At 36.9% G+C, this 24,614-nt stretch overlaps 2 protein-coding genes across 11 annotated transcripts in view; both read right to left on the reverse strand.

Moving 5' to 3' along the window:
- Positions 1 to 742: 742 nt before the first annotated feature.
- LOC129801052 (rac guanine nucleotide exchange factor JJ-like) lies at positions 743 to 12,747 on the reverse strand. The gene is made up of 10 exons (XM_055845811.1): positions 12,523 to 12,747; positions 12,336 to 12,433; positions 10,617 to 12,245; positions 6,752 to 6,818; positions 6,307 to 6,382; positions 6,142 to 6,247; positions 5,660 to 6,068; positions 4,789 to 4,847; positions 2,382 to 2,539; positions 743 to 2,306 (listed from the first exon to the last, which is right to left on the reverse strand). Exons 1-10 carry the CDS (start codon positions 12,619 to 12,621, stop codon positions 781 to 783), a joined length of 4,227 nt encoding a protein of 1,408 aa, XP_055701786.1. The 5' UTR covers positions 12,622 to 12,747; the 3' UTR covers positions 743 to 780.
- A 3,752-nt stretch (positions 12,748 to 16,499) lies between these two features.
- The window catches only part of LOC129804547 (protein encore), a 177,809-nt gene continuing 169,694 nt past the window's right edge, over positions 16,500 to 24,614 (reverse strand). For 7 of the 10 annotated variants that reach the window (XM_055851915.1, XM_055851909.1, XM_055851918.1 and 4 more), the window contains 2 exons: positions 22,271 to 23,228; positions 16,500 to 18,325 (listed from right to left, as the gene is read on the reverse strand). In XM_055851915.1, coding sequence (XP_055707890.1) covers positions 18,035 to 18,325; positions 22,271 to 23,228 — 1,249 coding nt within the window. In that variant the 3' untranslated portion in view covers positions 16,500 to 18,034. The remainder of the gene's footprint in view (positions 18,326 to 22,270; positions 23,229 to 24,614) is intronic. The other 3 variants (XM_055851917.1, XM_055851914.1, XM_055851911.1) reach the window with 1 other exon arrangement.

Here is a 24,614-nt window from a genome sequence, read left to right on the forward strand (position 1 = left end):
ATATGGGTCATGTCACGCTACTAGAATCACTTTATAGGGGGTTCTTTAAATACTCCTTGTTCCTATCTCTTACCGTTTGGCTTCTAGAAATTACAAAAACTTGAAAGTTAAATTAAAATGTATACAATTTAACAAATTTTACATTTAAACACCTCTAGTGGTAATTTCACGAAGCTTGCATGTTCAAAAAAATTGTAGGGCATGAAATTTATTTACAATTTCGTGCAAATAAATATGAAAACATTTTCAAATACGGCTAAATAAATTTTGAAGTCAAAAAGCCCCAGCTGACAAAATTTTTGTAAAACAATCTAAGTGTGCCAAACTTCGGCCAGCTTGCAATTCCGGCCACCTTTTTTGTTCCTTAAATTTCTATGAATTTTTAGTTTTCACATACTCTAAAGATGACAATGCAAATTAATAACAAAAAATGTGGTTTTGACAAACGAGATGACGTGAAAAAAAGACATTGGAAGAATTCCCGAAGGGCAAGAAAGTATGAGAATGAAGGTGGCCGAAATAGGGCACCAAAAGCTATGTCTACAATTTAATTCATTTTAAAATGATTTAAGAATGGTTTTAGAATAAATAAAGACTATAAACTCTCTACAAGGTTCCAAGCAATATTCCTTAAGAAGGAAAAAAATCAATTTGTTTTAAAAATATTACATTTCAAACTTGAGACTTTGGCGCTTGCAGGCAACTATGCCGAAATTTGGCACACTTACCCTAATTAACAAACTTTTGACAAATTTTTTTTTTAATTGGACAATTAAGAAATTAAAAGATCTTTGAAAAGAAATTGATAAGTCTATCTTTGAGAGATGTAACATTGGGCATTCTGGGAATGATTCCTTCATATTGAGAGCTGCTATCATTAACAATGGCATAACCACTCACCGGAGGATCCTCGAAGTGAACCCGTCGCACTGTTCCTTCCTGTCTTTCCTTCCCTGGACCTTCGGGCCCTTCCTGAGATTTTGTGTTCTCCTGAATCTCCCTCAAAGGATAGAGAATGTCGCGATTCTTCTCTTGAAAATCATTCTCATCTCTCAGTCGAAGAATTTTTTTCGGTGGCATCTGCGAAGTCCGTTCCTGAGTTCTCCTCTTGAGCATATTCACCGGATTAAGATGGAAACAATTCCTCTTGGAATTCTCAGCATCTTCACCCTCCACCGGTGTTCTGAATACATTCTCAAATTCTCCTCGTCTCTTGGGACTGAGAATTGTATCAGTCTCAAAATTCCTCACATCTTTCTTCCGACGCAGTGGACGCCTCTTGCTGGATTCCTTTCGCAGCGTCTTCCTGAATTCTATGTGCATGGCAATGGCTTCCTGGAGAGCCACAACCCAGCTCTGACCCTCCAAAATGTCCACAGTGCGAAAGATTACTCCATCGCCTTGGCAAGAAATCCTGAAAGTGCCCGGAAAGAGCTCAGTAATCTTTGATTTCTTCAGAGGAAAAATACAGCAGCATTGGAGAGAATTTTCCGGAAGATTACTACTGCCCCTTGAGCGCTCCTTAATCACTTTGCTGTACATAAAAATGTCTGACATTAGAGCACAGTGCCGCCTAAGATGACTTCCAGTGCTGGAAACTTTCTCAAGGACTCCCTCCCGGAATAATCGCCTTCCCGGCTTTATGACAGTTGGAGTGCGATTTACCAAAGCATTCTGCAAATTTATCATCTGCTGTGTATTTTCCTGTTCCTCCACCAGAGAATCAATGTGCTCCACAGTCGTTTCCACCTCCTTCACAGATGCCTGGAGGGCAGCAAAGTCCCCATCGGATGGACTTGTATAAAGCAGAACTTGCTGCAGCAACAAACGATATCGTGGCACTCTCTGAATTGGAGCTATCAACAAAGAATTGAGCTTAGACTGAACTTCCGGACGACTTTCAGTATTACCCAAAAATTGCCTAAAAGCTGAGTTTTTAGCCGTGAGCTCCTGCAACTTCAGCAGAGCCTTTTTGTAATCAAAAGCATAAACAGAATAGAGCCGAAAGAATGGAGCAAGCTTGAGAAATGCATCTGCCACCCTATCTGTATCCTCCTGCAATTCCCTCAAGAGTTCACCATTCAAATTGTACATCATCTCAATGTGCCCAAAGAGAGCTGCATGGGTCATTCCATCAATTATTTGGAGATTTTCCAGTGGTTTCACAAAGAAATCCATCAAAACTTTCAATTGCTGAATATACGACTTCTCCGACGAAATGATCTCCTCAACTGCCTGACGCCTAAGCGATCTTCTCTTATCACTTTCCTCACTCTCCACGGAAAGTGTGTCCAATAGCCGGCACACTGCAAGAGAATAAACACCCATTACATCCTGAAATTGGTCAGAATCCCCTAAAAAAGCAATGGAAAATTTCTTACTTTTCTGACGCGATTTCACCGTGAGGAGGTTTCTCTGGTTCAGCACTTCCTGGAGTTCACGACTCAAGCATTTCTGAAGAGTTGGTGGTGTCATGAATGACTCCCGCTTATTTCTAGCACTATTAAATTGCATTTTCAGTCTTTTTTCGCAAAAATTTCTGGAAGGTAAACAAACGAAACAGACACAACCAACCAAAATATTTGAATGACGACCGGTGAAGTATTTCTCTGTTGAGTTACAGAGGGCAGCACCAACGACACATTTAAAATAAAACCGTTGCTGTGGTCGAAAAGTTGAATATTGATCGGGAACGAGGATCAGTAAATATCGAGAAAGTTGAGAAATTAAGGAAAAAGAGGTATAACCCTGGCTTTACGAAGTGCTCGAACTCGTGACTTAATGTCCTAGACACACTTTACGTACGACTTTAGCCGAGAGACGACTTAGTGGAAATAAAATAAATGATGAAAATGAAGTTTGACCATTATGTCTAATGTAATTACGCTACACAGAAAAAATATTTTGTAAAAATGTTCGTAAATGTTTGTGAATTCCTATGGGGGAGTAACAAAATGCTCGTGAATCGTATAACCCACAAACAAGTTCGTAAAAGTTTGTACTTTTACACAAACATTGTTCGTAACATGATCATTTGACGAACATTTTTTATATTTTTACTAACATTTGTTCGTACGTGTTCGTAAATACACAAAAAATATTCGTAAAATTTTGTCATTTGTTCGTAAATGTTCGTAAAATGTTCGACAGGAAAACAAACATTTACGAACAAATGACAAAATTTTACGAACATTTATGAACAAATGTTTGTAGAAGTACAAAAAAGTTCGTCAAATGGTCATGTTACGAACAATGTTTGTGAAAAAAGTACAAACTTTTACAAACTTGTTTGTGGGTTATACGATTCACGAGCATTTCATAACTCCCCCATGGGAATTCACAAACATTTACGAACATTTTTACAATTTTTTTTCTGTGTAAGCTGTGTCTCGGCTAATCCTCAGGCTCTTATGCCAAAAACAGACACAGGCTGATCTTGGAGAACACTCAGCTCGAACAATTTGGCGATAAAGGATCAGCCTAAAGCCCAAAATAGACACAGGGATTGGCTTAGGGATCAGCCCGAAAAAATGAGAATTAGTGTCGATATACTAACGGATCAGCCCATAATTTGGAGGATCAGGCTGATCTTCTAAAGCCCAAAATAGACACAGGGACCTACTTAGGGATCAGCCCGAAAAATGAGGATTGGTGTCGATACACTCAGGGATCAGCCTAAAATTTAGAGGATCAGGCTGATCTTCTAAATTCGTGAAGTCTAGTGAAATTAAGGGAATTAGGCGACACCAGCACCAATGCTGAAAATAAGAAACTTCACTTTGGGGGTTTTTGGGTGCTTTTCGAAATGTCAATAAGGGTGAAAAAAAATGGAGATTAATGGTACGCAATGTCGCAAAATCTTGAAATGCTAAGATTGGAGTAAAGGGAAGATCAGACTGCTCCTTTCAGTACGAAAGATCCATTGATATTGCACTTAAGAAGTCTTTCAGCAATCAAAATGTGCACATTTAATAGAAATTTACGCTTAAAACGCTAATCCTTAATCCTCAGATGTATGATAGTTTATGCCGAAAATAGACACAGGCTGATCCTAGAGAATACTCAGCTCGAAAAATTTGGCGGTAAAGGATCGATCAACCCAAACTATCATACACTGAGGATTTAGGATTAAGGATTAGCGTTTTAAGCGTAAATTTCTATTAAATGTGCACACTTTGATTGCTGAAAGACTTCTTAAGTGCAACATCAATGGATTTTTCGTACAGTAAGGAGCACTCTGATCTTCTTTTTACTCCAATCTTCTTCTTCTTCTTCTTCTTTATTTTACTTTTACGGCTGTCGGATACTCCAATCTTAATGTATTTTTAGATTTTGCGACATTGCGTACCATTACTCTCCATGTTTTTTCACCCAAAAAATGGACATTTCGAAAGGAACCCAAAAACCCCCAAAGTGGAGCTTTTTATTTTCAGCACTGGCGCTGATGTCGCCTGATCCCCTTAATTTCACTAAACCTCATAAATTTAGAAGATCAGCCTGATCCTTTAAATTATGGGCTGATCCGTTAGTGTATCGACACCAATCCTCATTTTTCGGGCTGATCCCTAACATAAGCCGATCCCTGTGTCTATTTTGGGCTTTAAGTAAAGGCCCTGCTCAGAGTTTAATTCTTAATTCTAATTAATGATTTACCTTCAGTCTTGTTAAATTGCTTATTTCATCTATATGCAAATGACCTGTAGATTTGGTGTATTCCTTTCTTACTTACTTACTTAGGTGGCACTACGTCTCTTTGAAGGACAAGGCCTCCGACCCCTCCGACACTACAACTCTCCATTATCAACGATCTGCAGCCATCGCCCGCCAGCATTGAAGCACACCAAATTCTTTAAGGACAACATCCACTACATCTTTCCATCTAATTCTGGGATGGTCTCTCGACCTTTTCTCCTTTGGTTCTAGATTCCATAGTTTTCTGGACATTCTCACATTAGGCATCCGGTACATATGACCAGTAGGGGAATTCTGTAATTTTCGTGGCATTGTCACGCGTGAGTTCGAAATCTGACAATGCCATTCGAGCTTTTTTGTCATATATGAGTTCGAAAATGCATGAAACGAATAGGCATGCAAGTAGAGAAAGGAGAGAACTCTCTCTCTCTTCTTGGCGGACCGTCGTGCAGTGCAGACGTGTTTAGGAATAGCTCCTCGCGAACAGTCTGGGGCCCACCCCAGTTAATTGTTCACAAGCCAGTCCATTCCTCATTTAAATAAATTGATAATCCGCATTGCCCCTTACAATGGTAATGTTCTGCCGGTATCTAGAAACTATGCTGCGGATGACCGTATGCTTTGTTTCGTCTCAAAATTCGCCATTCAAAGATCAGTAGCGATTGCTCTTCAGCTTGGGTCATTAGTACTAGTAAGTTTAACCTCTCTGAACAACTTAAACCATGACAAGGTGTTTCCGAAACGAAGCTGAAAACTGTGAACTTCGACTGGACTATTTACTATTTTTACTTTGCAGTTTAACTATCAGCAGAACTACCAACAAAGATATTCGGAAGATAAACCACGACCAAAATAGACACAAAGAAAGCAGACAATTAAGTTTGGATCCATGAGAAAAACGATGTTGAATATTTTTCCTAACCACACCTCTTCAACAGAGGAAACAAACATTTATTTGTGCAAATTAATAATCGACAAGTTTCTTAACAGATTTTTGGGAATGACCATGGTCCCGTGAGCTGGAACGCCTATTTCTGCGTGATCTTGAGCGTGATCGCGAGCGTTTACTCCGCCTACTGCGACTGTCACTCCTGCTTCTGCTCTTCCTGAATCGACTGCGACTGTCTCTCGATCTACCACGCGATCTTCCATGTGATCTACGACGATCATCACGAGATCTCTCACGAGAGCGATCTCGACAATGTCTCAAGCGATCTTCAGAACGTCTACGACTACTAGAACGCTCTTTCTCACGACTTCGTACTCTTTCGCGCAATCTGCAGGTATCTTCATCCTCAAATCGAGCTGGAGATCGCGACAGTGATCGACTGCGACTGCTTGAAGGAGTACCGTACTTATGACGCAACTCCCTTTGCCTAAAATGCACATGATCGATCATCGTAACATGCCCGACGCTGCAATTCAATACAAACAACAAAAATCACTTACCTTCTTCGCAGTCTTAAAGCCAATTCGCGCATTTCATCATCACGCTCTTGTTGCTGTTGCATCTGACGCTCTGTTCTTTCAATTTCAGCCTTTTTATCGGCTTTGACTGTAAAACCAATTAAAATTAAAAATACTTATACAATTTTGACCAAATTCCATCCTTACATTGTTTGTTGAGCAGAATCTGCATTTTGCGCTTCAGACGATCCCTGGGATTGATCTTTGATGAAACACCAGAAACCTGTAAAATCAACTGGTAGTTGGTTCTTTGTGCAGATCATTTGATTGAACATTTTGGATGCACCACAGAAAAGCCATAAAAAACTCTCTGTGGCACTTCCAGAAATTAAAAAAAAATATGCTGAAAGTATGAATCAACACATTTTCTCATTAACACTTTTGTGCATGATTTTTCTTTTGAAAAAAAAATCGCTGCATATCCTCTTGATGAATATTGCGTGATTTTCAGTTTGTGAGCAATCACTTGTAAATTGTTTGTTTTTTTATCGGGAAGGAAAGGAATTATGATCTGTTTTAGGGAGTAAATTATCTTTCTGAATGGGATATTTTTGTGACCGAGGCATTTTTTAAACGAATAATTCTTACTGACTTTGGTCTCAGTTGCTGTTGTTTTACCAACGATTGTGTTTGTTGAATTCGTAGCCGCTCTGCTGGTCCTGAAAATCAAAATTTTCTATTAAATTTATAATGGAGAAAGTTTCCCTAATTAAAAATTGCTAGAACTTTACTAAAGTCTAGTAACTAATGGAAAGCCTATCAGATCATTGTAAGTGAGATTCTTAACGTAAGCAAAATCGATCCGATTTGGAACTCAAATTTGGTGAAGTTATGCGGTAATTTCGAATAAAATTTCAAAAATATGTAAGTGGAAATATGTTTAAACCAAAATATTCATGATTTGGAAGAACTGACAGAAAGATGATATTGTAGTAGGAGTGTTGAGCCTAGAGGAGTTGGAGGGAGAAAACTCGTCCTGACGAAGACTTTACTAAGCCAAAGGTTCAGCTGGGATGGTAACTTTGAGGGGTGCTACAACAACGGCTAACTTCAAGTTAAGATATCGCTATAGTTCCGCTAGGTGGAATTGAGTGTGTTCGACGAGTTATTCCGAAGGCACAATCGAATCGGCTCCTCCTCAGTCGGTCTTCACCAACGAAGCATGGAGAATGCCAGATTCGGGGCTACCTTGGAATGAGCAATGGGACTCAAATCCGGAAGGCTAGCGATGAAGGGTGCTCCAGCAAGTTCTGATGTGAGGCTTGCAGCATTAGTGCTACAATATGAAATGCAGATCAGAATGTTCTCTATAATTCTGTCCAAGAACTTAATCTTATAGATTACACTGGGCCCGAGATATTTCAATTTATTTTGCAACACGTTTGTTTATGAGAACGCCCTTGTGTCCAGTCCACTTCAACTAAGTCAGAGTAAAAGCGGTCACCTCAGCACTTGTGCCGATGCAATCATCAAAATCGGTTAAGTGTTGAGACAATTGAGGTTATGTGTTATGGAAATCACTTTTTCGACTATGGTGCCCCTAGCGTTAGTCCTATAAATTTTAAATGTTCTAGAAAGTTGTAATGTGTTTCCTGATACCTTTCATATGTACCATTACTCATGAAATTCTGTCAAAGAAAACCAGAGATATGGTTAATAACCCCCCCCCCAACTACCTTTAATAAACTTGATAGAAAAGCCAACGAAACCTGCATAATTGTCTGTGCATAATCCAGATGTCCCTAATCCAGAGGTGTGCAAAAACCGTTTGAAACCGAATAAACGTCAAATGAAACTTGTACGTCAATAGTGAAAACGCTACCTGAACAAACTTATTTTGACGTTTATTCGGTTTCAAACGGTTCTTGCACACCCCTGCCCTAATCCTAGGACCCTCTTGTTATAACTCATAATAAGACATTCTAAAATTCGCACATTTACCAATTTTCAATTTAGAAATTCTGTTCGTGTAGCGTTACAAATCCCCAAAAAAAACTCCCCATAATTTCCTCATCCCATTTGGGAGTAGAGAGAGATCATATATCTCCCTTTCCATCTCTATCCTTTCTGTATCGAGCGACTGTGCTCCTGTGGAAACTGGTTCTTACAGGTGGGTTGCCTCTGTGAGACCGATCAGAGTGGCACCGATCGTTGCGGAGATCGGTGGTATTCCACAGAAGTTCTGGTACTTTCCAAAATTCGCTTCCGCTTCCGCCACATTCGATTCGATATTGAAAATAAAAGTTCCGAGATATTCGACATCGAATTTTCGATTAATCGGACCTTCGATTAAATAGGATCAAAGAGAAATGTTCAGATTTAAAATTAAATTTTTGACCCCTTCTAGGTCGGGTCAAGAGGGGGGACTTAAGATTTTTTAATCGAAAGCTCTTAAACTTGAAACTAGACCTTCCGAAAGGGAATTTCTAGACACGCATTATTATTTTTCTTATACGCGATTGCCAGTTCCACACCCCGTTTAATCAAGTGAAGTGCAGTGAAGTTCACTGGATGCGACTCGAACACCCTTAACTAATAATAACAATAATGGTGACACAATGGTCCATAGAGGAACTAGGTCTTCCCACAAGGCGAGTTCGGGACATTCATTATTATTTTTTTCTTATACAGGGATGGATTTGTCAGTCCCATGCCCCTTGGAATCAAGTGCAGTGAAGCTCACTGGATGCGATTCGAACACTCTTTCCGGACCGCAGCATATGTTGCAAGCCAATTTCACAATTTTTAATCAAAAATATCTAAGCTCAAGAATTAATTGAGGTCCTACAAAAAATATCTTACATTTGGACATCCTTATAGTTTGTAATCATCCACAAGAATCGGATTTTTATCATTTCTGAATAATTAAAAAACATTGCTTTTCATAGAATATTCATATGCTTCTTTGGGTACTACAGTCCCAAAAGAGACGAAAGAGTTAACCCCATCAAAAATTCCTGATGGTGGAGGAGTGGGGGGTAGATCTGATATCATTAGCTGTTGTCGTCCACCATAAACTTAACATTTGCCGAAAAGTCTTCTTTCCGTTCTCTCGCCAGAAACTTTTGTACTACGTGGAAACCGGCGGCCGGACAAACGGCCACGAAAATCGGTTTTTGGCGGGTATGATATTCGTGATGTGTGAGGGTCAAAATTTAAGGTTCCGGTCAAAATCGCGAAAGCCAAAATCCCTAATGGAACAAAATCCCGAAAGCCAAAATCTAGAATTTTCAAAAGTGTCATAGCTACTCCCTCGAGTGCACCCGCGCTTGCTAGAGGTAAAGGGAAATTTTCTGTGTCTTGGGAAATTATTCTACACATTTTTCTCCATATAATTTCACCTCTTTGGCGTCTTCTATACGGGGGGATTTCGAAATGCACCCCACTGTGCTATGCACCGGTGAGTCTCGGGAAATCTCCCTAGTGGCTCATGCCTGAGATAAATTTTCTCCACCCTCTGTTATAAATTCTCAAAGTGTGCTCTAACTAAAATAGATAGTCTGGAAGACTTTCTATTTTATTTCGAAACGTTTCAAACGCCAATCACACAGTGTTTTACAATCAAAGAATTTCTTAAAGAGTGGTAAATTTAATATTTATGCCTGGTGACGAATACTTCATAAGGAAGAGGAGATGAGGCACCCATCCTCTATATCAAAACCGCCTTACCGCAGGATTTTATGCCAATGTTGTTGCTAAATTAAGAAAATATCCAAAGTTTATATTTTTCTATAAATCAACTTTATTCTATTTAACTATTTCTTTAATTCTATTTAATGATGTCTAGTTAACAATTCGACCATGTTAAGGAGATTAAACGATACATTCAGAAGAGAGATCGATACTGTGTCCCTATTTCACCTGCTTTTCGACTTTTGATAATTTGAAAATAGATCACGAGAAAAACATCTCTTGAAAAACAAAAAAAAAAAGATTTGAAATCGCTTAAAATGTCAAAATATTTGAACATAAATAAATGGAGCTTTCGAAGAGGGAGATTTTAAGCGCCAAAAGATAGGCAAAAATGCACCGGTCTAAAGTTCAGTGGGGGACTTTTGTGTCAAAATGGCGATTTCGAAATAAAATCCCCCCGTTTAGATGCTCCCACAAAGGTTTTTCGAATAAAACATTTCGAAGCAAAATTTCGAAAAACCGATTTTTCGAATGAAGCATTCCTAGCGGTGGTTGTACGAAGTGGTAATGGTCTAACTAAAAAATTGGAGTACTAGACGAGACATTTCTACGCCATGGATGATCAATTTAGGATAATCAGAAGGGTAGTTTAATCATCAAGGATTTTTGACTCCTTATATAGTTTGGGACAAGATGGTCGGGGAGGATTTTTCAGTCTGATCATGATTCATATGGAGACAAAATGGGAGTTTTCAAAATCATGATAATAAATAGATGATAATAAATAAATAATAATAAAAAACTGCACATAAAATAATACTTACGAGCTAGAATCATTCCCTGATTTGCTCTCTCCACCGTCCGTTGGCTCAGTGTCACTGGACGATGAAGAAGTCCTGTCCTCTCGACGTCTTCCGTAGTATCGCTTGATAGGCACTTCAGGAGGCGGCTGTTGGACCTGTACCTCCGGATTCCCTGCAATTTTTTCCTTCTCCTCGGGCGGCGCGACAGTAGCCTGGACCATTGCCACAGAGGTTTGAGGTTGACTGGGTACTTTGCCTGCAGCTGGGACACTTTTTTGCCTCTCGGGCGAGGTCGAGGAGGACGAGGATGTCGATGATGATGATGGAGGAGCCCTCTTTGGGGAGTCTGACGTGGAAGTGGAGGAAGACGAAGAGGATGAATATCGTCTCTTTCGCCGTGGAATGTAGGGCGATGAGGAGGAGCTAGATGATCTTCTGGATCTTCTTCGGTGACTCCTGGAAGAGCGATTTCTCCTGCCACTCGACCGTGAACTACTCCGAGATCTTCTACTGCGATACGATGGAGAATTCCATCGACGACGTCGAGAGTGGCTTCTGGAACGACTGTAGCGTCTGCTGTGACCTCTGGATCGACTCCGGGATCGATGTACTGAGTTTGTCCTGAGATATCTAACTGGTTTTCCCACATACTCAACCTGTCCCGTTGCCTGGGGCTTTGCAGAGGACAGATTATTCATGGCTTTCAGCTTATCTAGATTCTGCTTAACCTTCTCGGCGTAAGTCATGGGCCTTCCGGTGTCCAGGAGAGAGCCCAGAGTTGACGATTGATCCTGCTTTCCGGGCAAATTTTCTGTACTTTTGATGTTTTTGTTGAAATTGATGGAGATTTTTGAGTGAGGCTGCAGTTCATCTTCTCCTCCGAAGGATGTAATGTACGTGATCTTCCCGGAATTGACTGGAGATGGTGAACGGGAATCATCACTGTTGTCATTCTTGTCGCTGTTCTCCTTGAGAGATGGCTTCTCTTCGGGAGCTGCGTAACTGGGAGGGCTAAAGGGACGCCTGGTTAGTTTCTTGTCCCTCTGAGCTCTACGTTCCCGGCGACTTTTCCTTCCACTGAACATGATCTTCTCTTGCTCCTCCTCCTTGGCCAGACGCAGGGCATCCGCCTCATCTGCATCCTTCGTGAGAAATGAGTAGAAATCATTGCTCTTCATGCCATAATTCCTTCCGTACTCATTCAACTCGTGCGCTTGGGATGTATCCAGTTTGCTGACATCAATTGACACATCCATGTCGAGCTCTGAATCTGACGAATCCCTCTCCGTTGAGGCTGAACTCACGGCCATGAGGGTGTCGTTGAAATTTGTCGGTGCTGGATCTGATTCCTCATAAACATAGCCAATGGTAACTCCTCCGGATTTCTTCTTGCTGGCCACCTTTTCCGCCTCAATCTGAGCATTGACGCCAAATTGCTCCTCCAGATACAACTGATGCAGATATTTCTCCTCTGAAATGCCCAAAAAGTCATTCTGTGCCAAAATCCTGTATCTCTCATAATTGGCCTGTCTCTCCTCCGACGACACCTCGTCAGACTCCTCCGTCTTCATCACCTGAGGTATATAGTCCAGATGGGCTCTCCCGTCAAACCGATCGATCATGATGTCCTGGTGTCCCTGCCATGGCATCCTGAAACCCACCCCAAATGTCAGTCAAAATCAAAGCAACCCACCTTCCGGACAATTTGAATTTCAAAATTGTCTCATCAATATCACTTGCATGATAGCGGGGCTATCCCCGGCTGCCGCAATACTTGGATCCAGATGAATCTTGCACTTTCGTCCATGAATCTGGATAAACTGCGTAGGATCAGCTCTCTGCAAAAGACACTCACATTCAGTACAATCCATCCAAATACCATTTTCCTAACGCCTTTTGGTGGATGCGAGACAATTCTTATGCTTACGATTTTCTCGTAAAAATCTTGTCGTCGTTCAGCTCTTTTTCTGTAGTCCACCAGCATCCCACGGATCTTCCTTTCCTGTTTACGTGCCTCATGCCACATACTTTGTCACTCTACCACAATTTAAAACACTATTTATGGCCTCAGAACTCTCTAAAAAACGATGGAAAAATGCAAAGAAAATTTTTCACGCTACTAACCTCTCAATTTTTTTGACGTGTGTTTGTCAGGCAGAGGACTGCGCACAAATTTAAACGGCGGCAGCTGCGCCGGTCATTAAGCCATCTCCACACGGGAGATTTCTTCAAATATTTTTGATATCCAGTACAATATTAAATTCATCAAAATGAATCAATCAAATTTAAAATAATTTTGTCTTACCTTGAATCAATTTAGTAGTAATTTATCCATTTTCAGACTTGGAGAAATAAAAATTGTCGTATTCCTTGTCTGCCCGGCCTAGGCATACTACACAATTTTGCTGCAATTCTTTTTTAAATGTTGTTTAACCAATAACCTACTTTAATCCAAAAAAATTAACATTTGAAAAATCAAAGGAATCTATGCAAATTTTGCAAATTATTTTTTGAACTATTTTTCTTTCCTGTTGTAGTAATTTTTTAAAAATTAGGCTCATAAAAAAATTTCGTCGTGAATCTTACTTAGAAAAACGACATTTTCACTAATATTTAAAGAATTTAATTTTAGACCATTCTACATGCTTTATACTTCTTCAAATTCTGTTTACTAGATGAACGATGGCAAAATCTCTTCTAGAAGTGGTCATTCTTTCCCAAAATTTTTGATATTTTTGGATAATTTGTAAGTTTGACTTGAAGTTTGATTAAAAAAATTTTGAATTATTGGTTCTCGTCTTTGAATAATACAATTTGAAATAAAATTTGATAAATTTAGGCAATTTAGGATAAATTTTAAATTTAAAGCAATATTTTCTGGGAAAATGAAAGTGTGCTATTTAAATTGACTGCACGAATTATAACTAAATTCATAAAATGATTTAAAAAAAAACATGGTTTTAGAAGATAAGAATTTTAAATAATAATTATATTTATTTACTATAGGCATTATTTAAAAAATAATAATAAAGCAGGATTAGGTAAAAGATCGATCATATAATAATAATGCTGGCACAATATTCCATGAAGGAACTAGGCCTTCCCACAAGGGGATTTCTAGACATGCATTATTATTTTTTCTTGTACGGGATGAGGTTGTCAGTCCCATGCCCGTGGAATCAAGTGCAGTGAAGCTCACTGGATGCAATCCGAACATCTTTAACGCCAGAAAAATTCCTGTTGACCTAAAAGGGATTCGAACCCGGGACATCATAGAGCGAAAGCTTTACCATTTGACCCATTGAGTGCTCCTGAAAAGCTTATGCAAGATGTAATTCTTTTGCAGATATTCTCAGGGTGTTGTAGTTTGATATGTACATAGTAATTTTGTTTTTCAACCCACCCTTAATATTCCTTATCAAGAGCGATTTCCTTATGAAACTCGTCAAATAGTCAGTATTCTGAAAGTATCAAGCACGTTCAAAAAGTTCTTGGAATTATTTAAAAAAAAGAAATTTGACGTCTTGATATCTTGAAATACAGTAGACTCTCACTCAATCGGCTCTTTTTCAATCGGGCGTCAAATTTTGTTGACAATTTTCACGCTTAATTATGAAGCTAATTCGCTCAAATTCGCTGTAGTTCTTCCTATTTTATCGTGATTCTTTATAATTGAGCGCTCTTTGTGGAATTTACGAAGGCTTTGACGCTCAATTCTATCGCTAAACCGGATGACATTTCGCCCCATATTCCCGATTGAGAGAGAGTCTACTGTATTGGTTCAAGAATTAGAAATTTTGAAATTCACATGGTTTGTGTCTTGGATTTCAAGAGCTCGAGACACTTGACAGATTTGAAATCTTAATCTTATTTTTTTTTTTTGATTTCAGAATACTAAAATCTTGAAAATTTCTAGATCTTGATTTTCATCTTGGTCTCAGAATTGCGAGGCCATTAATAGGATTTCCTTCAACATTTTATATTTTTGAAAGGAATGGATAGTTGAGAATGCTCCATCGTCTCTAGATCTTTTTAAAATTTATTTTAACGTGAAGACATACTAGGGGAGACTGGGGTAAAAAGTCACAAAACGGATATTTTATTTTTTTACAAGCTACTCGATCGCTTCAAAAATTTCTAATTAGCGCAGTTTTATAGGAAATTTACCGCTCTACAACTTTGTGAAAGTAATTTTCCTCTATTTTGTAAGGAAATACATTTATCGAGCTGTTTTCTAAAAGGTAATTTTGCGACCATTCTCAAAAATGCTGGGGCAAATAGTACCAGGTACGGGAAATTATCACATTTTGATTTGATTTATTACGGGCTTTCGTAATTTAAGAAAATAGCTAGGTCACATAATTTTATAGAAAATTTATTCCTCTACTCTACACCTTTTTAAAACACAGTTTTCTCTATCTGAACAAGAAAAGTGCTTTTCAAGCTATTTTAGAAACAACACACAATAGACTGCTAATCGTTTGACCAATGAAAACAAAAACTGCGAGACATGGAAATGACGTTTCTTCTGGTTTCTTCTCGCTGTGAGACATCAGAAATTGCTTCGGTCTTTGTTACTTTTTGCTCCATACCTTTTGTTACTTTTTACCCCAAGTGGTCATTTTTAATAAAAGCATTTCTGGAGAAAAGACTCTTTGTAAAATTCTAAAATAGATAGTGGTTTAGTATTCAAAGAGACCAAATCATTTAGGAAATATTTACCAGTGCATCAATTTTTGAGAATAAAGGTCAAAATTGATATCTGCTGTAAGGAAAAATTTCAAAAATAAGGCTAATTTCAATATTTTTTTTTATTTTCTGAAATCCATTTTCGAATTCTAAGAAATTTACGACTTTGAAGAAGGTCTATGGATGGAGGCCATCTATGGAAAAAATTTTGAGCCGCTGTCTCTTTTACCTTGGAAGATAATGAATTTTCAAATTTTCAATTTGTGACTTTTTGCCCCAGTCTCCCCTACTTCCCACTATCTTATATGATGGAAAATAATATAGAAAATTTATTTGTCCTTCTATTTTAGCCGAGACACATTTAAGGCAATTATAGGAGGTGACAGTGACATTTTATCTCAGACGCAAACCACTGGGGAAGATTGTGAATGTGCATGGCATAGTCAGGCGCATTTCAAAATATCCTCGTTAAAAGGGCTATATAAATTCAAAATTATGAATTTTATAATAAGTATTTTATATAAAATTATTCTGATAAGAAATAATTTAATATTAAATAAATAATTTAATAATTTTCTGATAAGAAAAAAATTATTTACAATAGACATTATATTTCCAAAAAAAAAAACAGGATCAGGTAAAAGATCGATCGCATGTCATAAAACATCAAGATAAGCAAATCGCTAGAGTGTGCTATATATAATGTCCTCACTTACTGTAGTGCAAAGAACTGGATAAATAACAGAAATTCTGATTTCATATGAAATTTTCCCGATCTTCATTCTCATAGTTCCTTGCCCTTCCGGAGTTCTTCCAATATCTTTTTCACGTCATCTCGTTTATCGAAGCTACATTTTTTGTTATTTTTTGCATTGTATAATCTCTAGAGCAGAGGAATTAACGTCAAATGAAACATGTACGTCAATGGTCAAAACGCTACTATAACAAACTTATTTTGACGTTAATTCGATTTCAACGGTTTCTTGCACACCTCTGCTCTAGAGTATATAAAAACTAAAAATTCATGGAAATTTGAGGAACATAAAAGGTGATCGGAATTGCAAGCTGGCCAGAATTTGGCACACTTACCAAGGACAAACTTTTTTTTCATTTGAATTATTTTCGGTAGAGATCATCACAGCTGCTTTCCATGAAAACTCCTTTGAAGCCCAAGAAAACCTCCTGCGTGTTTCTGGTACAAAAAAGAGCGGAATGTTGTTTAGGATTCCTCATATATATATTTCTTGTATATAAATTAAAATAAATACATTTTCGTAATATATTCATCTTAGAGTAACACATTTATTCAACTTGTTTTCCTTCATCTTCTCTTGTATATAGTATATAGAATAGGCAACAAAAAATTTTCTTTCAACTTTTTTTTTTATTATTTCACTTTTTTTTTACCTCATCAATAGTATATTGATAATTTCGTTTTTTTTCACTTTTTTTTATATACCTCGAAAAAAATATACAGAAGTAAAAAGAAAAAAAAAACAATATATATTTCCTCAATATAATACAGAAAACAAAAAAAAATAGCTTAAAGATTAAATAATAAGATGGATTTTGTAGTCATACTCTTTTCCTTGTATCGTTTTTTTTTTGTATAAAAAAATTCAAAAAATTATTTCGAGATGTTTTTTTTTTTTTAGTATCGCTCACACTCACGCACTCTTTCATCGTTCAATCGTCCAATCCGAAGGAAAAAAAGGGAGGGGGAAAACGAGATCATTGTCATAATAATAAATTTTTTAATTATTAAATTACCTGCTTCATATTTTTTTTATTCATCTTTCTTTTTTTTCTTTAATCATTAATGAATAGATTAGGAGTCAAACATAACTTGATGAAATTATTATTTATTATTTAATTAATAATTATCCCTTTTTTAATATTCTTATTTCTCTTTTTTTTGCTTTCATCATTTTTTTTTATTATTCTTTACTTCTCTAATCTTCGACTTATTTTTTTCTTTCTTTTTTTTTTAAGTAAATATGGCAAATTCTCACAGTTTCGGTAGATTCTCATTCTTCTTTCACGCACATTCTCTTTCCGTACTTCATTCCATCCACGCATTTTATGTTGCTGCATTTATTTTTTTGCAAACATTCCCCCCTTTCTCGTCCCAAATTCATTCACCTTCTTCCACCTTCGTGCTCTCCCTTTCCTTATTCTCTTTGTCACTTGTTTTTTTTTTTCGTGGTCTCCTCGGGCGGTAATATTTTTTCATTATCTTCTCCTTCTAATCATATAATATTTCTCTTCCTTACATGTTAAATAACTCTTTTTTTGTAGATCTTTAATTTATCATATAATAGGTGTATATTTATATATTCTTTATCATATTGTAATATAATAATAATAATTATATTAAAAATAGTTTGACTCATTCACACGCTTTTTTTTATTTAATCTCTCTTTTCTTGCACATCCTTAATGATTATTTTTTTCTTTCTCATGTAACTTCTATCCTTGAAATTTTCACGTCCTATCAAGAATACCCTCTCTCAGATCGCATCCAAATTCTCATCCAGTACCTTCATCTACATCCCCCTATTCCCCCCTTCTTCATCATTTCAGCCCCAAACTCAATTTTTTTTTCGGAAGATCCTGGAACATGGAAAAATTTTAATCTTTCTCCTTTTACTTCTTTGCATTCCAATCCCAAAAAAAAAAGCCACACGCATAATTTCTTTCTTTCTCGCACTATCACTCGCACTTTAATAATCTTGGGAGTACGCCCGGATTTATCTGGGTGTTGCCGAAGCTGCCACTCCAGCTGGCGGATGGCCACCACCCTTGTTTCCACCCTTGTAGCCGCCCGAATGCGTTGGACGTGGCCCCAAATGACGTGGTGCTATTTTCGACACACAAGACCATTTTTTAGCCATCCACTCACTTTCATTAGGCCTCATAAAATATTTATTACCTGGCAGCATCATATTCATGGGATACATTCCCGGGGCAATGGGTGTCAGAGGCGGTGGACGAACATCTGACGGTGGCGATCGACGATTTGATGTCAAACCCATTGTTGGCTGCATTACACAAAACAATTGAAAGAAAGAAAAAGAAGGGAAAAGCACATGCCCAAGTATCAGTATAAAAGAAATGCTTTTCCTCCTTTTTTTATTGCACTTTCTCCCTATTCCCCCCCCAAGAGCATCCCCCAATCAAACTCCCACAAAACATGAATAATATGTGGAAATTCTAATTTTACAACACAAAAAATAACATAAAAAAATTTTACCCCCAGCGCAACTTTTCTTCTTCCCTCAAAAAAGGGCACACTTTGCAAGAAAAATAGCATCAAAACCATATTTTATCCTTTGCACAACAAAAAGCCTCTTTTCAACACAAAATTATTCATAAACTCTCATCAAAAGGCTCTCATAGCATTAACACAATTGTTGTTCCTCTCTCTCTCTTTTTAGAGAAACAAACAATTCCGAAAATACAAAATGATTTTACAATGAAATTTAAAACTCTAATATAACAAAATCCAATAAGCCTCTTCCTAGTGATTAAATCAATTTTCTATAATTAACCCTTCTGCATTATTAGACAGTAAACAAAATTAATTAAAATTTCCAAGAATTCTAAAAACAATTTCCCTGAATTTATTTTGTCTGACCTAAATAAACGAAGTCAGACAATGTCATTTTATTATCCTTTTTAGAAAATGGTAAAGATTACTCAAAGGACATAATCAAATGGAAAAATTGTATTTTGTGAAGAGTGCTCTTTTGTATAAATTATCTGTTTCATTGAAAACAAAATGGACAGACAAGCCTAGATCAGCTTATTATACACAGTAAAAAAATTAACACTATTATAGAGTGTAATCTTTCACACCACTATTATAGTGTTAAATTTGGAAAAAGTAATTTAAATTTGTTGAATTTCAAGATGTTGAATTTGGAATTGTTGAATTTAAAAATTCTTGAATTTTTATTTGTAAATTCAAAAATTGTTGAATTCTATTTATTATTGAATTTTCTTTTCTTTTCGAAGATTTTGATTTTTGCCCTTTTAGACATTTTTATTGGTTTTTCTGCTCGGATCTTCACGATATATATCAATAAATTATTGTGAATAAACGAATTAGGATAGAAAATTTAAACCAAAAAGATATGAAAGAATATTAAATTCTCTAACTCTTAGGCATAGTTATTTGACATATAAAATGCTCTATTAAAGTGGGATAATTACTAGAAGATGGAAAAAACACAGAAAAATGCACCATTTTAGGTGCCCTTTTTCAAAAAATCTTTAAAAAATATACTTCATTTTCATCGTAGATGCTTGATATATTCACAAGAGTTATAGAGTATGAAATTACGCGTCAGTTTAGCTTTATGTGACTAACACCGGATAATTAGAACCGGAGATATGAATTTTTGAATTTTATAAAACATCAAAAAACTAAATATGCTTTTTGAAAAAAATCTAGAGGTGACCCGGACAAACGGATTGCAGATTTGAGGTCCTTAAATGACCCTCTAACAAGTTTTGGCACTCTCGTCAAAGACACCCACAAAAAGGTAAATTTTGTCGCACCGTGATATTAGTTAGCTTATCATCAATTATTCATATTCATAATTACATGATATAATTATCTATAAGTGCCTTCGGCATAAAACGTTCGAAGGCTGAGTACTTTCCCCTAATCTCGGGATCCCCTGTATATACAGTGGCGGCCAATAAGATAGAATCACTCCTGAAAACTTGAGTTTTTTTTTTAACTTTTGTTAATTTTTTTCTGATAGGTATATTTAAATCAAAATATCTAGGATGTAAATTATCTGACAGAAAGATAATTGTGGAATATAGGCCAGAGTCTCCTCCATAATTTCGCTCTAAAACTTGATCTTATCGGTTACTCGGTAGCCGAGATAATTCAATTTATTTGTTTTGGGACACGTTTTTTGACCACAGCCGGCATTTTGTCCATGTGACGAACTACGACAACATCAAAGAATCATTTAAATTTGTAAGGATTTTCTTTTAAACATTATTTTAAATAACGTATAGTCGACTAAAAACGGTCATATAAGCACCAGTGTATTTTTGCAAAGTTATTGTGGGAAAAGATAATTTTTTTACACTAAAACTTTTGTCGGCTTTCTGCACTTAAGATATTTAGAATAGAACACGAGCAGTGATAAACCCAGATAAGCTTATGGTCTAGGAACCTTTACAGGGAAATTCAGAATACGTGCAGCTAAGGGTGCTTGCATCTCGGAATGCTTGAAAATTCTATTGTAAGTTGAATTTTGTGGGTAAAGAATCACGTCGAGCCAATGTTATCTGTTTCTGCTTCCAAGACAATTCCATAGGGAGAATCACATTGATAGTAAAATGATCACCGTATTTCGTTAATTTACACATTTTCATTGCAATTCATACCGTATTACCTTATCTCATACTCGGTGGCACTAGGTGAAAATAATATAAGAAAATTGAAGAAATAAAGCGAAAATGCGATAAACGGTGAGCAAAAAAACTGTACGATTAATTTCTCTTACAATTTTTTTTCTATTTTATTCGTTTTATTTCTTCAATTTTCTTGTATTATTTTCACGTAGCGCCACTGAGTATGAGATAAGGTAATACGGTAATGGAATATTTGTGTAAGAATTGCGATGAAAATTCGTAAATTAATGAAATACGGTGAGGCTACGGCGAGCATTTTATTGTAAATGTGATTCTTCCCTTACCCCTAAAATTCAGCTCATAATCGAATTTTCAAGTATTTCGAGTGTCAAGCACCCCGAGTTGTATGAATTTCGAGGTCGTCTGTAAAGAATCTCAATTACCATAAGGTTTTCTGGGCTTATTTGGATGTGTATTACAAATTACCCAGGAAGACATTTCGTCCATATACGAAAATACCGTTGAATCACACCTTCACTGAGAAAAAGAGGCTGCGATTAACTTTTTTTCCTCGTGACTTTAACACTTTTTAGGTCTAAAAATATATCAACATTTTTTAATGTTAATTTTACACCTTTTTAAGGATAAAATTAACATGAAAAAGGATCACTTTAACCCATAATACACCTAAAAGGGTAATATTTACACTGTTTTCGGATCAATAATGCAGGGTAAAACTAACATTTCCGGAATGTTATTTTGACTTTTTCGAATTTCTCTCACTGTTATAACGATTTTTCAAGATTAAAGGTTAAAAAGGCTCTAGAGACCTGATTTCTCAACTGAATGTTATCATATTTGCGCTCATTGGAAAGGTCTTGGAATTCTTTACAATCCCGAACTGATTCCAATTACTCCTTAGCTATTTTGGGTAAATTTTTCAGTAATTTATGAATTGGTTCAAATCGGTTGAAAACGGTTTGAGGTATAGCATCTAACTAAGTCACCAGGCACTTCGCAATGCCTGAGACGCTTTGTCATCCCTTTGGTTTTATATAACATTTTGCTTTCTTCTTCTTTTCAGTAAAGAGAATGAAGGAAATTTAAAACTATTTTACCCAAAGCAATCTTCTGGCTAAATATGTGCTCTTGCAATACTGAATAGCAATTTCCAATATTATGTCAAAAAACATTTTCCTTAGTGATTCGAGTAATTGTACCTTACATCCTCTTCGTATTCGAGCACTTGAGAGGAAAATTGTAATAGAAATTTCAGAGAGGCTATAATAAATCAAATTCTAACTTTTTAATGTAGTTCTAGAATTTCTATATTAAATCCAAATCCGTTCTAATTTTCAAGCAATTTATCCTTCTAATTGTCATAATTCACTGGAATATGAGGCATTATGATTAAACTTCAGTGAATATAAATTTTCTTGTAAAATTCCAATTTATCGTCACGTGAAAAGCCCTTTTCTAGGCTTGACACGAATATATTTTGCCAACTCATTAAACTTGACCTTTTGGACGTTCTGTGAGAGCAAAAATGTTGCGCTGTTGGGGTTGAAAAAACAAAAAAAAAATCAATGAGGAGGAGGTCGACTTACATGAGTGAAATATGTCTGGCCGAATTTCACGTACATCCCTGCAGCTGGATTGTAGGCTGCCCCGATGAGTGGCTGATGGCAGGCTGTAGGATCGATTCCCATGGCTGTAGCTGTGGCCGGATGATGTGCCAAGGGTGGATTGTGAGTACCCCTGGTCATATACACAGGCTGATGCTCACTCGAAGCAATACTGTTGGGTGAATTGTTGCTCTCTGTGGAGTTGGTGCTCGGTGTATTGCGCTGACTATTGCTGCGCCTGAGATCGAGATTCGCTGGCTTTGGCCGTGGTCCCCGTGGCGTTGTCACCTTGTCCACACTGCTCTGGGACATGGTATTGGCCCCAGTGCCCGATGTCACTGGCCCAGAGTGCACAGAGCCACCCTTGGGCCCCGGACCTCCTTCCCCGCCATTCCGGGGCTTCTGGAAGGGTCCTGAATTTGCTGGACGATTCTGTGTGACATTGCCTTGAGTATTGTCATGTGATAAATTCTTCCTCGGACCAGCCGAATGAGTCGTATTTGTCTGTTGTGACATATGGGGTCCACCGAAGGAATTCTGCCCAGATCTTCCACCACTCCCCGGAGCACCACTATTATTATTATTATTTCGTCTGCCATTCTGCTGATTCGAATGCTGCCCCGTCTGTTGCCCACTGCCATTGGCATTGTTCTTCCTCTCATAGCTGCCTGAATACCCATTTTCCCCACTCGCCACCGAGCCCGGGAATTGCGGCCCGAAGCCATTCGTCATGATTGGTGGCGTGGGAAAAATGGGTGGTCCGCCCTTGGACATATGACCCGTTGGCAGAGGAAGTGGTAAGGACAGGGGTGTACTAGGGGCTGACTGTGGAGTTCCAGAACTCTGAGCATTGTAGGAGCTTTGCGTTGAATCAGAATGAATGGGATTCTGATGAGCTTGAGGAGCTGGCTGTGACTGTGACGTTGACATCACGCCATATCTAAAGGGTTCAATATTAATTGAATCACTCAAAATACTAGAATCTACACGGAAAAAAAGATTTTGTAAAAATGTTTGTGAATTCCTATGAGGGAGTTACGAAATGCTCGTAAATCATAACCCACAAACAAGTTCGTAAAATTTTGTACTTTTTCACAAACATTGTTCGTAACATGATCATTTGACGAACATATTTTGTACTTTTACAAACATTTGTTCGTAAATGTTCGTAAACACACTAAAAATATTTGTAAAATTTTGTCATTTGTTCGTAAATTTCTGCCAGACAAACAAAAATTTACGAACAAATACGAACAAATGATAAAATTTTACGAACAGTTTTTAGTGTGTTTACGAACATTTGTAGAGTTTTTAAATTAATAATTTTATTTGAGCCGGATTACATGACTTTTACATTCGACAGCATATTGCACCTTTATTCTACTGTTAACCTAGCTTAAATACTCAATAGGGAAAGGTGGGAAATTGTGGAAAGAGTGGGAATGGTAAAGAGGGAAGAGGAAATATAGAATAATGAGTGGACAAAATAGGAATGGGAAAATGAAGAAAAGCAAATAGGTAAGAGAAAAGGTGGAAAAATATGAAATGGAATGAAGATGTGTTGTGAAAGATTCACAACACATTTACGAACAAATGTTTGTAAAAGTACAAAAAAATTTTCGTCAAATGATCATTTTACGAACAATGTTTGTGAGAAAAGTACAAACTTTTACAAACTTGTTTGTAGATTATACGATTCACGAGCATTTTGTAAGTCTCCCATAAGAATTCACAAACATTTACGAACAATTTTACAAAATATTTTTTTCTGTATAGGTTAAATACTCAAAGAGAATCTGAGTATAAATTTTATTCCCAAATAAAGTCCAATTAGATTTGCTAAGGGGGAAGGTGTGTTCGGTAGTTGGTACAAAGAACTATAAATTAGTGCTTAACCGCAACATTTTAAAATTAATTAAATTTAAAATTAAATTAATTTTGGAAAAATAAAAAAAAATCAGAATTGACGAAAAAGTGCACTACCTTCAGACGACTCAAGCTTCGGACAATTCAATTTTTTTTCTCTAGGGGAAAGGGCCCATGCTTTATACCATTGGAAGCTTCGTAACGACTAAATTTTTCCTGTTTCTCAATAAACGTGACTCCGCAATATATTTGAAAAACTGGCTACTTTCCCATAGTTTTTAATATATAGTTGTGATGAGTCACATATATATTGTGAAACATAGAAAATTTAGTCATCACGAAGCTACAAATGGTATCAAGCATGGGCACTTTCCCCTATGTTCCTTACGGATTTCACCCGTTGCTCCTTTCTGAAAATTTGAGGTATTGGACTTACCTATTAAAATATAATATTATATAT

The sequence above is a fragment of the Phlebotomus papatasi genome, chromosome 2, assembly GCF_024763615.1.
Source record: "Phlebotomus papatasi isolate M1 chromosome 2, Ppap_2.1, whole genome shotgun sequence".
NCBI classification, from domain to species: domain Eukaryota; kingdom Metazoa; phylum Arthropoda; class Insecta; order Diptera; family Psychodidae; genus Phlebotomus; species Phlebotomus papatasi.